General features: G+C 42.7%; 2 protein-coding genes across 2 annotated transcripts; one reads left to right on the top strand and one right to left on the bottom strand.

The window, feature by feature from the left end:
- The first annotated feature begins 122 nt into the window (after positions 1-122).
- Positions 123-3,574, top strand: fam151b (family with sequence similarity 151 member B). The gene is made up of 5 exons (XM_058071393.1): positions 123-304; positions 1,202-1,361; positions 1,437-1,654; positions 2,091-2,226; positions 3,168-3,574. The coding sequence occupies exons 1-5, from the start codon at positions 178-180 to the stop codon at positions 3,304-3,306; spliced, it is 780 nt and encodes a 259-aa protein (XP_057927376.1). The 5' UTR covers positions 123-177; the 3' UTR covers positions 3,307-3,574.
- ankrd34bb (ankyrin repeat domain 34Bb) lies at positions 3,512-12,343 on the bottom strand. Its single transcript, XM_058071392.1, has 3 exons — positions 10,808-12,343; positions 8,769-9,055; positions 3,512-6,314 (listed from the first exon to the last, which is right to left on the bottom strand). Exons 2-3 carry the CDS (start codon positions 8,969-8,971, stop codon positions 4,997-4,999), a joined length of 1,521 nt encoding a protein of 506 aa, XP_057927375.1. The 5' UTR covers positions 8,972-9,055; positions 10,808-12,343; the 3' UTR covers positions 3,512-4,996.
- Positions 12,344-12,474: the final 131 nt, after the last annotated feature.

Here is a 12,474-nt window from a genome sequence, read left to right on the forward strand (position 1 = left end):
ATTTTACATTTAAAAGTGAAATGAAATGTTGATAACTTTTTATAGTTTATCAAACTGGATTCCGTTTTCATTCTTGCATAACAACCACCCTCCACCCCCAAACTGACTTGCATTACAGACAGTCTCTCGTCATAGCAAACCAATGTAGTTCGACTGTGGCGGTGAAAGCTTGTTGCGATGAAGATGTGTGAGCAGGCGGCAGAGTATTTTCACAGTCTGAGTCACATAAAGAATAAAGATGCTGCCGAAGTTAGATGGTCTCACGCAGTGAACAGCAGGAGCACACTGGCCAAGGCACTCAACGGTAGGCCGTCTTTTTAATCTCCTCTTTTTAGTGTCCATAGACTAGTCACTGATAGTTCAATTAACATATTGTGGCGTCGCTGTGGGCACTTCCTTGTTCCCGGCGTGCTTTGCGGCGCTGCCGATGTGGATGGGTCGTCGGTGTGTAGGTTTGAGCTTCATATTCGTTCGTCCTTGTTTTGTTCAACCGGTGGGAGTGCTTTTGTTTGTCTGTTGCGTTGTTATGTGATGTTGTTGGCGTATCCATTTGTAACACCATGACTTTAGCTGCTAGCTCCTAACCCTACATTATAATATATTAATATTCTAATGTAGTATTATTAACCTTACCATGGATGGGTGAAGGGCCAGTTCATGAATGATGTTATGTTCATGAAAGGCACGTTAATGCCTTGGACTATGTATCCCAATAAGCACTTCACCTTTCAATAACAATGACAAACAGTGAAAATACAGGTTTAGAAATGCAAACTTTCATACATAAATGGTGTATTATTATTATGTATATATTTTCATACATAAAAATGGCTAAATGAATAAAATGCAAACATAAGGCATTCAGAAGACACATTGGACACTAGGTGTCAGTGGTGTTACAGTAATGGTCAGTGGGACACACAAGCACCAGACACTATGAATACTGTGAATATAGGTGTGCTACTTTATTTCATGTATTTCAGTCTATACTTAGAGGTATTCTGAACCAATTAACCATGATAAACGAGGATCACTGTCATTGAAATGTGAAATCATTCCATCATCAATGTGATTGGAAACATGAAATGGGTGCTTCTTACCATTTCTGTCCCAACTGAAGTCTTGACCAGTGAACCAGTAATAGTTTACAAGAATGTTAATAGACTTCTACACTGAGTAAAGAAATAACGTTTCCTCCTAGGTCCCACCCATATGATTGAAGCTGACATAATCATGAGGGGTCATGACCCTAAAGAGCCAATCATGGCCCACCCCCCTGACACTGACAGTGACATCACACTGAAGGAGTGGCTTAAAGCGGTCCGGCTTCATCCAAAGGGTGTCAAACTGGACTTCAAGAGGTGAGGTGTACCTGTTGTTGTAAAGCAAAGTGAGCACGTGAGCGATGCTAACATTTCAACGTCTTCTGCATTCAGCCTGGAGGCTCTGTCTCTCTCCACCGCTCTGTTGCAGGAGGGGCTGTCTCAGATCCCTTGTCCTGTGTGGATCAATGCTGATGTCCTCCCAGGGCCTGGAGGTGAACAGACCCCATTGGAGCCTCGAGCTTTCCTGGCTGTTGTGAGGACTCTTCCCAGTAACATTGTGCTCTCTCTTGGCTGGACCACCAACTGGGCTGCTGGGATTGATAATCCAGGTGATGAGCAAGTTTTTCATTTCTGTTGATCTCCTTCTAGACTAAGGGTTTAGCATCAAAAGAGCAACTTTGCCTCCTCTTCCAGTAAAAAAAATAGTCTGGAGGTGCAAAACATTATACAGCTTAAGAACTTACAGAAACGTTAATCTTTTTAAATGTTTTAGTAGTTCCCCAAAGAAAGGGAAGACTGCTAATTCCGATACCAATCATCCAGGACTGAAATCGGCTCGATACGATCCCCTTAATTTAGACAAAACTTAATTTAAACTCAAACAGCTTTGAGTTTTGGAGTTTGACACCACGGACCTACAGTAAGGCTTTATTGAAGTTAGTAAAGGTTCATTCATGCAGCTGGCGAGGAGCATTGACTCATTCTGTGACTGCTGTGCTGTTGTTGTTTGTGTATAGAAAATATTAGCGTTGACGTCCTTTCCAGGTTACAGTTGGGACATGATGCATGAGATGGAGGACATATGCGGTGGCCTTCAAAATCTGGTCACATTCCCAGTGCGTGCGGCTCTTCTGGCCAAGTCCTTTCCTCAGCTTTCATGGTTGCTGCAACAGTCCAACAGGTTCACACACAGACTTCCTATTTTTGTTTTTTTTTTATGATTAGCCAAGACCTTCGTTTCTGTTCATGGACGTGCATTAGGATTGCTACATGACCAGCACCATCTTTTGGCAAAAGTGACTTCAAAGAACAGATTTAACAAGTTATCTATGTAAGGGAACCTTGGTTAGCGTCAAGAATCCACTCCAGAAGGTCCGACTCTAACCAAAACACACCTAACCAAATCCATTTTTTCATAATAAATATTGTAAGTCCAATGAATCTGTCCCAGAAAGCCAAAAATGATAACACAAAACAATTGGTAAAGTTTTACAATGATAGTTTTACATGCAGAAAATGCCTATAAATGATGAATGAAAGGAATGAACATTTCAGGTTACTTTTTACCTTTATTGAAGATGTGATTGTTGCCAAAGACACCGCCTTCCTGTTTTGCTATGACTTCAGTACATGGTATATACATTCATACACGGAAACAGGAAGCGTAAGGGAGCTCCGAGGCATGTTCAATATTGAACCTCCAGTCTCTGCTTTTCCTTTGATCACGGCTGCAAAATCAGCCAAAATGGAGCAAGTGGTAGCATTTTCATGAAGAATAAACCTTATTGAATTCAATAAATAAATCTTAGCGAAACATCTCGCTGCCACACCCTGTTGGCACCAATTGAATGATGTTAAAAGTAACCTTAAACGGTAAATTTATTTTTAATGTTTATTGCTTTTATTCCTAACAAGGTGTGCATTTGAGTAGTTTTTCCATATAAAACTATCATTTTAAATCGACAAAACACATTTTGTAGGTTTTTTGCATACCTGTGTTAGTTAGCAAAGAACTAAACAGTTAACTGTTAATGACCTTGTATGCTATACTACTGTGGTAGTGTACAGATACATGGAGTATGTACCTCTGTAAATGAAAGTGTTTCTTGGTTGCATTTGCAGGTACTCTCTAACAGTGTGGACAGGCCAGAATGACGAGTTCACAATACAGGACCTTCTTCCTTATAGAACCCAGATGGATGTCAGCAGAATCTGCTATGACCTACCAGAGAGTATAAGGACAGAGCTCACAAACGCTTGACAAGATGGTATCTGGACTTCATGATGTCATTTAACAAGGACTGTTTCAAAAATGGATTTATTTGGCAGAGGAGAGAGTTCATCTAGTCTGTTTGGAAGTTTTACTGTATAATATTTATTTATTTATTATTTATTTATAACATTATAATATTTATATGCTATTATTATATTTATATGCTTTATCATGACTGCACACTCTTGCATAAGTATAACGTATGTGTGATGAGATGGTGCTCATCTATTTGTAATAAAAGAATAATCAATCTGTATTGACCTGTCACACTTGCATTAGACATACTGTTGACATCACGGTTAGTGCATCTTCTAACTGCTGACTGTGTCCACTTGCTATAGTATAGTATGTATAGTATAGCATACAGTATGTATAGTATTGTGGATGAGTGACAGTAAAATGCACCTCGTGTTCATAGATCATCCCAGAGCAACAATGATTTTATGCCTTTAATGATGCTTGTGGGTGGGATACTGGGACTGAGCCCTCCATCCCCAATGAGTGGCTGTAGAGACATGCACGGCTGCCCCTTGACAACCAACCATCTCTTTTTGAGTTTCAAAGTATCATTTCTTAATTAAATTTCCTTTTTGGACTTAATTTTTTTCCTTACAGGTTACATGTGAAACCCTCTGACTGGGTTTCACAGGTACGTGTACAGGTACACAAGCACACGCCCGCGAGTGTCTTAATATTGGAGCAGGGTTAGGGTTAGACGGTCTATTTAAGGTTGTCATGAGCTGGAACCTATCCCAGCTAAGTTTAGGTCATTGGCAGACTAGTCCCGGGACCAGTCAATCAAGCATGGCACACATATTAATAGACACTTTACACACAGAAAAAACAACTTTTTCAAAACCCTTGTTCTACATGTCATATTTAATATTACAGAAACAGTACAATAAAATATTTCATTTACAGTATAGTATGTTACATTATTACATTTGTAATAATTATTAGTACTCATTATTACATTACATTATAGTATTAGTTAGCATAATTGGTTAGCATAATTATCAGCGTCACGGATTTGACAAGATGCTGATGAGACAGCATGATGCCACAAGTTGGCCACAATAAAGGGCCACTCCAACATGTGCAGTTCAATTGTATGGGGGTATTCTGAGGGAGTTTGAAAATATGCAGTGACCACCCTTTGCCCCAAGTACTTGCTGTATACGCCAATCCAGGGCATCGCACATATGCTTGCTATGGTCAAAACCTGTTTGTTGTCCATAACATGCGTACGTGCCCGGCCATTCTTACCATTCCTACTTCAGTGCCACCATGGACCACTCCATCCGCAGCAGAGGTGCATTTTACTGTATTTGGAATGCACCGTTGTTGTGTCACTCATCCGCAAGCATCGCCTCATGTTGCGGGATGATAATAATCCAGATGATTTTGTAGTGTAGAGGTTTTTAGTTTGGAGTTGTTGTGCAGTGACGTTATAGTGGTGATTTTAAGAGGTGGCCCAGGTACCGAATACATTGTGTTGAGTTGCTATTGGCAACCAGAATCAAATTCTGATTTGCCTTGAGTCGGGCCTTGTGATGTGAGAGACACATTTAGATGTAGAAGCTATGCCAAAGTGCAGTGAATTGTGCGTGTTGTCCTTCACAGTTTCCAAATAATCGAGAGGGTACATGTGGTTTCTCCGTTTAAAAAGATAGTGTTCCTACTTTTGTTCAAAGTTAGCCAGCTGCTTGATCTGCTCACTCTGCATGGAGTGGCGCCTCCACAGAGTGGTATGAGACTTTAGGTCCCTCGGGAAAATAGGTTTAAAACCACCTTTCACTGGTTTGCTGCTTCCAGTCCATGGGCACAAGGAGACGGAGCTGACACCGATATCTGGAATAGGAGCATGGAGGTTGAGAGGGGGGAGATAACCTGGCCGAGTGGAGGCAATGTGATCCTGCAGCAGCGCCCCGGAGCCTCTTCGTTCCAGACCAACAAGCCCTCTTCGCTGCATAGAACAATCCAGAGACTCTCTGGAACCTGACAGGGTGGAGGACCTGCTGTTGGCCATCTTGGGCCTTGCTGGTCCTTTTGAGCTTCTGTCTTTGCTCCCAAACTGAGACAACTGAGAATCGGAACTGTAATGGTCAGCACCAATGTTACGTCGAAGAATAACATTTTGCAGACTAGAGACATTGAAGTGTCCAAGACCGTCATATGTACTTTCATTGGCAGAAGTGGCTTCATTGGAAAACTTGTTTTCCTGGTGCAAGTTAGGGTGCGAAGCAGAATGCTGTGCGCTTGCGGCGCTGTCATATGACATCTTTCGAGCAAAGCGTCGTGCATTTTGCCCTCTTTTGTCATTCCCTGACAGCGGGGCATCTTTCCCGCCCGCACTTTGGGGCTGACTGTGGATGTTGAGGCCTCTGAAGGACAGCTCCTCCTCAGGTGCTGTTTCTGCCTGCTCTTCCGTCAGCAAGGAGCTCTGGCTCTTCTGGAGCAGCATGGATGGACTTTTAGACCATTGCTCTGAGTGGAATGGCTGAAGACTGAGGCGCTTATCCATATTAGGAACACGTATTGGAAAACCTGGCTGACATTCACCTCGGCCGGGACACTGTGTACTTCTCAGAGGCTGGGGAGAGCCCTGTGGAGAAATTCGGCGCTGGATGTTGTACGCAGAAGAGCAGGTGGGAGGGCAGGGCAAACGGTCCTCGAGGTCAGGTTGTGGAGGAACATTTAAGTACTGCTTTGTGGTCTGATGGCCGGATGGCAGCTTGTTGGTGGTGATAATGATGACCTCCTTGCCCTTGGCTTTACAGGCATCCAGGAGGATCTTGAGGATGTCCCTGTTGCCCGCATTAATGGCGTAAACTACCACCGACAACCCCGCCGTGTCCTCCACGGTTGGATCAGCACCGTTGCTCAAAAGGAGGGACACAATTTCACTTCCTGCCTCTGCGAGGCAAGCGTGCATCAAGGCAGTTTTCCCACTCTTGTCTTGGATGTTTGGGTCGGCGCCATTTTCCAGGAGATACCTGTCGTATATTGTATATTGCAAGCAATATTTTCACACCAACTCAAACTGTACAGTCAGTACGTTTACGTGCATTAACACAGGAAAAAAAACAGAAATACGGTCCTTCCTGGCAATATCCATCCATTTTATATGCCGCTTGGCCTTGACGGGGGCATGCTGGAGCGTATACCAGCTGACTTGGGGCGAAAGGCGGGGTACACCCTGGAATCGTCCCCCGCCAATCGCCACCTTGCAATATTGTAGTAATATGTGATAAAAAAATACGAATAATCTAATGTCGTAGACTGTGGTCTATTATTTGTCAAAGCTAGTGGATTGCCAGTGATATGTACAATTTTTCTGGGATGAAACATCCATCCTTATTACATGACCCTACCTACAGCCATGGATGCAGAGTGTAAATGGTTCTACTCCCATTCCGTGTGGAAGTGGTAAGTTTGTAACTTCTTACATTGCCCTTCTTCCACAATCTAAGTTTAGAAGAAATACATTTGATTATTTGTTACAACAAAACTTAACAGTCATAGCATTGTTATGGTTTGCGTGTATTGACACAAGAATGTCAGGACCGCAACCTTTGGAATAACAGGAGTGTAAAGGTGGCTATAGGGGTGTTATTCTATGTCTAAAGGGCTCTAATCATGTTAAAAACTATATTCTAAAAGGTTTAGGAAAATATTCCATTTATTAACAATGAATGCTACCTTGTTGAGTCTGTAACCAATTCACTTATATAAGCGAGGGATGATTGTAGTGCGGTGCCTCCATTTTTCAACGTTTACATTGAATTCCTCCGTTGACCAAATTGGTATGCTCAGTGGTTCCCAAAGTGGGGTGTGCGTACCCCCAGGGGTCCATCAATTGCCATAGGGGGTACGTGAATAAAAAGGAAACACAAGCGCCCAACACTCAAAACTACGAGGGCGCTCGAACGCCTCCAAGTGCGAGGAGAGCCCAGCAGGAAGAAGACAATGACAAGTTGTTCTTTGCTCTGTGTGCAGCATATCAACAAATAAGTAAGTCTGAATGATGACTAGTGGTTCTTTGTAGCCTTCAGTCCAATTGATAATACGATAATGACACATTTCCTGAAAGTGGTACAAATGTATCAAAGCAAAGATAAGCAACTTAGCGCTGTTTGCCATGTGGGTGCTAATGAAATGCTATGTTAGCTTGAAAAAGCAAGGCATCCCAGCATCAAATTGTTCTAAGAGTAAGCATGCAACATCCAGCCTGAGCATCAACACTCTTGCTGTTTTTGACTAATTCATGAATGGGTTTTGTGGTTGGCTACGGCCTATTAATATTGGTAAAATATTGAAAGACAAGTCATATGTAGTCTTCTGGTCACTAGGCGTCAGTAATGTTACATTGATGAGACATACAGTGGTTTTTAAATATTAGTCAACTGAAAACAAAATGCACTTTTGTGTTTTTATCACAGGATAAAAATCTTCCAGGTCCTGAAGCAGCAAAACAGCCCCAGACCGTCACACTACCACCACATTTTACCTTGGATGTTGATGATGTTCTTTTTCTGAAATGTATTGGGACACTCGCCTTTTGTCTCTTGAGTATCGTATTATCACTCCATTTGAAACCCTTTCTTACTAAATGGAGGCTTACTTGTTGGCTTGGTAGAATTCAATGTTTAAAGTGGCGGCCATGTTTTCCCTGCAGTGATCCCTTAGCTTACCCATTACAGTCGAACAATCTGTTCTCAAACAAGAATAATGGTGTGGAAAGGTGGTGTTATTTCATGTCTATGTGGTTCTAAAAATGGTAAAGATTGGATTCGGACAGCTTTTTTGTGGGTGGCCTAATGGTTAGCATGTTTGCCACATGGTCAGGAGAGTTTGTGGAGTTTGCCATGTTCTCCCTCTGTGTGGGCTTTTCTGGGTACTCCCCCATTCCAAAAACATGCTAGGTTAATTGGAGACTCCAAATTGCCCATAGGTAAGAATGTGGGTGGGAATGGTTGTTTGTCTACATGTGCTTTGTGATTGGCTGGCCACCACTCCAAGGTGGACCCGCCTCTCGCCCCAAGACAGCATACCCGCAACATAGAAGATGGATGGAGGTTTTCTGTGCTCTTAACTGTGAAAATATTCCAGTCTTTAATTTTGAATCCTACTCGCCAGAAATTCACTTATCACTGGAATCAGTTAACTGCAATAAATGAGGGACGACTGCAAACAAGTAATGGTGGACAAGTGTAAGCAGCAGCCCTAGGAAAACAGATACCATACCACTGATGTGGTGTGAACTGCAATGTGACTTTTGTTGACTTGACCTTCAGACCAAAGTGGGAGGCTACACTTTAGCACACATTTCAACCGTGATCTGAATCTGATGGAACACAATCAAAAAGCTGCTTTCAACCAAATTCATGGTTTAGTTTGGTGCGTGTAAACGTACTGCGCGGTGTTAGTTGTACTTTAGTGGTACTTACTGAACCATCTTGTGTTTGGGAACACTTTGCGCGTCTGAGTGGCGTGTCTTGCAAGCCACCATGAGCGGAGTCTCGCCGTATTCATTGCTCTCGTTGATGTAAGCCCCTCCTTCCAGCAGCAGCCGAGTCAGACGAAGACGACTCAGAGAGATGGCCTTCAGCAGAGAATTGCCATCTGTTCGCACCTCTGTTGCCTCTTCCATCGTATAGCTCCTTCAGATCCAAAGTCAGGGTCCTGGATGGGGGCTCGTTGCAGCACACGCCAACAGGTGTACATGGCACCGTGTCTGCAAAAAATGAACGGCGAGCTGCCATTTAGCACACACTGGAACATTGTCCTTTCGCACTGCACCGAGATAAAAGCCAAACAATCAGGAATTCATTTGATTGTCTTGAATAAAGGCTGCTTTGTTACCTTAATAACAAGTTTGGAAACATGAAGTCAAGGAAAATCTAACTATTGTAGCGTACATATACCCTAGTTAGGAGAGTTCCATTTTCCTTTTAATAAGAATGACTGAAAATTACATTTCAACCTTTAACCTTCCACACGCATCCAATCTTAGATTCTTTAGATAAATCGATAAATAGATCGATCGATTGACAGACAGAGCGATATTGGATTTGCGATGCTTAAAGAATTTTGGGGGCACTTACAATTGATATGTTTATATATTACTAATGTTTTTTGAGAGAGATATGAGCATTTGATGGTGAATCCTGGTGTTGTGCTGAACCATCCGGGTTTATTTTGATAAAAGAAAGGGTGTTGAGAAAGTCTGGTCCACTTTAGGTGAGTAAGTGAGGCAAAGCAATTGAGAAGGATCTTTGCATTTTGTGAGGGCGACGATTTATATGACAGCTAGTTTTGAAGCATGAATGAGTAGAGAAGTGAGCTAAGGTTCTGTGCTCCACTTTTTGACCCCATAACTGTTGCCTAGCTGTAGCTACAGTTAGCTGTAGAAACAGAATGCGTTCAGGTACCTTTGCACGCTAATTAACAAGAGTGATGGTGGCGCACACCAAAGGTAAGGACCATTGTTGGGTTTCCAAAGTCCCTGTACTTGACCAATATTAGATCCAAACAGCAAACTACAGTTGTCCCATTTTATCACAGTTAATTGGCTCCAGACCTGACTGTGACTCGATGTCAGCCATGACATGTTGGCTCGGCTCTGCTGGCTCATTGGCCCGTCTTCATGCAGTGTGAAAGGTAAGGTCATCTACGGTCATGTCTTGTGGCAACACTGAAGCCCAGTGACCAGAATACTACATATAACTTGTTTTTCCATGTTTTTTGACTAAGAGGCCATAATCAGCCATGAAACAGTGATCGTTTTTAAGAACTGATAGTGAGGGAGCAATATTCCAACCGTGATATAACGAGATGACGATCACTATTTCTAAATACACATAGAAGATCTTGGTTAAGCTCTAAGATAAAGTGTCCTATAGAGTACGTTTGGCAGGACTGAGGGAGCCATGTTAGCAGCTTTTCTGTTCAGCGTGACATTAAAACTCCGTTATGTGCCTCTTTGAAGGGCCTGCACACACAGAATAGTTAATAGTAGCAGGAGGTAGCAGTTAAATGTCATTCCTCAACGTACAACCTCACCAGAGCAACCAGGAAGGGTCTTTGAAGCAGCCTTCAAACCCTAAAGCGGATACCATAAGGAAAACCTTGGAAAAAGTCAGACTTTATATTTAGCTTTTCATAAGTTTGTAGGTTGTGATTGACGGCAAACGGGACCATAGAAACAGAAACATCTGAACAAATGGAATTAAAACCTTGACTCTTATTGTACCACATTGTTATCATTTTCCTATGTATTTTTAAACTGGCAAGGAGTACATTTGGAGTACAGGAAGGGAACAAATTTAGAGCAATTGATGGACAAGACACTTTGTGTCCTCCTCCTCCTTTTGGAAACGAATCGTACGCATGTTCCAAATCAACGAAACCATCAGCAAAGAGGAAATAACCTTTGCCACCTGAAATGATAGCTTGAGTGATGATGATAAACATGATGGGGACTTACCATAAAGGCTGTCATCCTTGAAAGTGACAGGTGCACGTTCCTTTTCACGTCTCAGGTAGTTTTCTCAGAAGGGACTCGAGAGAATCCAGCAGCAGAGGTTGGAGCAGAGGAGCGACTGGTGATAGGAGGCGGTGAGGACTATATATGACAGCAGCAGCAACAGGACAGCCAATGACAGCACATCCCATTGTAAGTATTGACATTGGTCCTTGGTAAGCATTTGCGCAGATATGACTCATTTCTCTCCACTTTCAGCTATTCATGAGGATTGTGAGCTACGACACAAAAGGCGCCTCATACATCACGGCAAAGTTCAAGGCTGGAGACTGCACGTCATCTACAATGCGGCGTCTTAAGAAATCAGTGACAGAAGTCGTCAAAGAATGAAGAGTATGATCTGTAAAAGTCATCAATCTGTGTGAGTTCTTGCAATGAAAAGCGTCATTTCATAATATTTGGACATTTGTGCAGCCGCTGCTATCTGAAGAGTGGACATGTTGCGGTGTTTGTCCCCAAGTGACTGTCTCCCCATGAGAACAACAGAAGGAACTACACTGCTGATGATGTCAGGCCAGACTGTTGGCAATGCCACCCGAACCGGGACAATATCTAATGTCTAATATTATTACTGTATCAAGTATTCAAAGTGCGTGCTTTGAATTCACGGCTCACCCCTTCTTCCTTCTTTAGCATCATCTCCTCACAGAGCGGCAGTGTCAAGTTAGCCAAGCAAGGAGGAAGGGTTGTCCAGCACACCGATGTTGCTCTCAGCCAGGAACTGAGGGATGCTCAGGGCATCATGAGCAGGTTGTCATGGTGAAGCAGTCACCAGCTGGCCAGACACAACTCTCACCACGTCTTGTGCACTCAATCAAGCTAACGCCACAGCATGAGGATGCGCGTGCTTGCAGAGTGACATGAGCAGAAATTGAGCAGCTTGGAGATAAAGGGTTCATTTCAAACCTCGACACTACAAGGCCGCAGGGCACAGTTCACAATCACTATTTATCCAACAACAGGACAAAAAGCTCATATTTGGAAATGAAGCACGTCTGACATCACCAGATATGTCGATTTCTCCACCTGAGTCAGCAATTGCGGGTGCAACTTGTTTTTTTTGCTCTGCTCAACCAGAAGGGCTGATTATTCATTTACTGATCATCAGTGATCAATTTTGCACAGTATTTTACAAACGGATGGAGCTCGGCTGACTTTTCACAAAATCCCCAAACTGCTGGAAGTGTGTTATGTTTATGCGTTGAGAATATCTTTACGGTTAAGACGAACTGGGAGCAAGAAAAATGGGCCTTGCATCATTTAATATCAGCTGGCGTCTGAGAACTTCCTGACTGCACTCACCATTACTGGGTTTCCAAAGTCCCTGTACTTGGTCAATATTATCTGTGGAGCAGAAATTGTGTATTTTGCAAACTACTGCTGTCCCTCCTTTATCACGGTTAATTTGTTCCAGACCTGACTGTGATAAGTGAATTTCTGTGAAGTAGGAGTCGATGTTGTTTATGATTTCATTCACATGATGTATATTTCTGTATTTCACAAAATATTCACTTTTATCGGCCAATTCCCTGACTGCTTGCTCATTGTTGCAATTAGCAGACATTTTTTGGTCGTTCCGTTTCTTCCAACAAGCAAAGAAAAAGGTCATG

This window comes from Doryrhamphus excisus, chromosome 4 (assembly GCF_030265055.1).
Source record: "Doryrhamphus excisus isolate RoL2022-K1 chromosome 4, RoL_Dexc_1.0, whole genome shotgun sequence".
NCBI classification, from domain to species: domain Eukaryota; kingdom Metazoa; phylum Chordata; class Actinopteri; order Syngnathiformes; family Syngnathidae; genus Doryrhamphus; species Doryrhamphus excisus.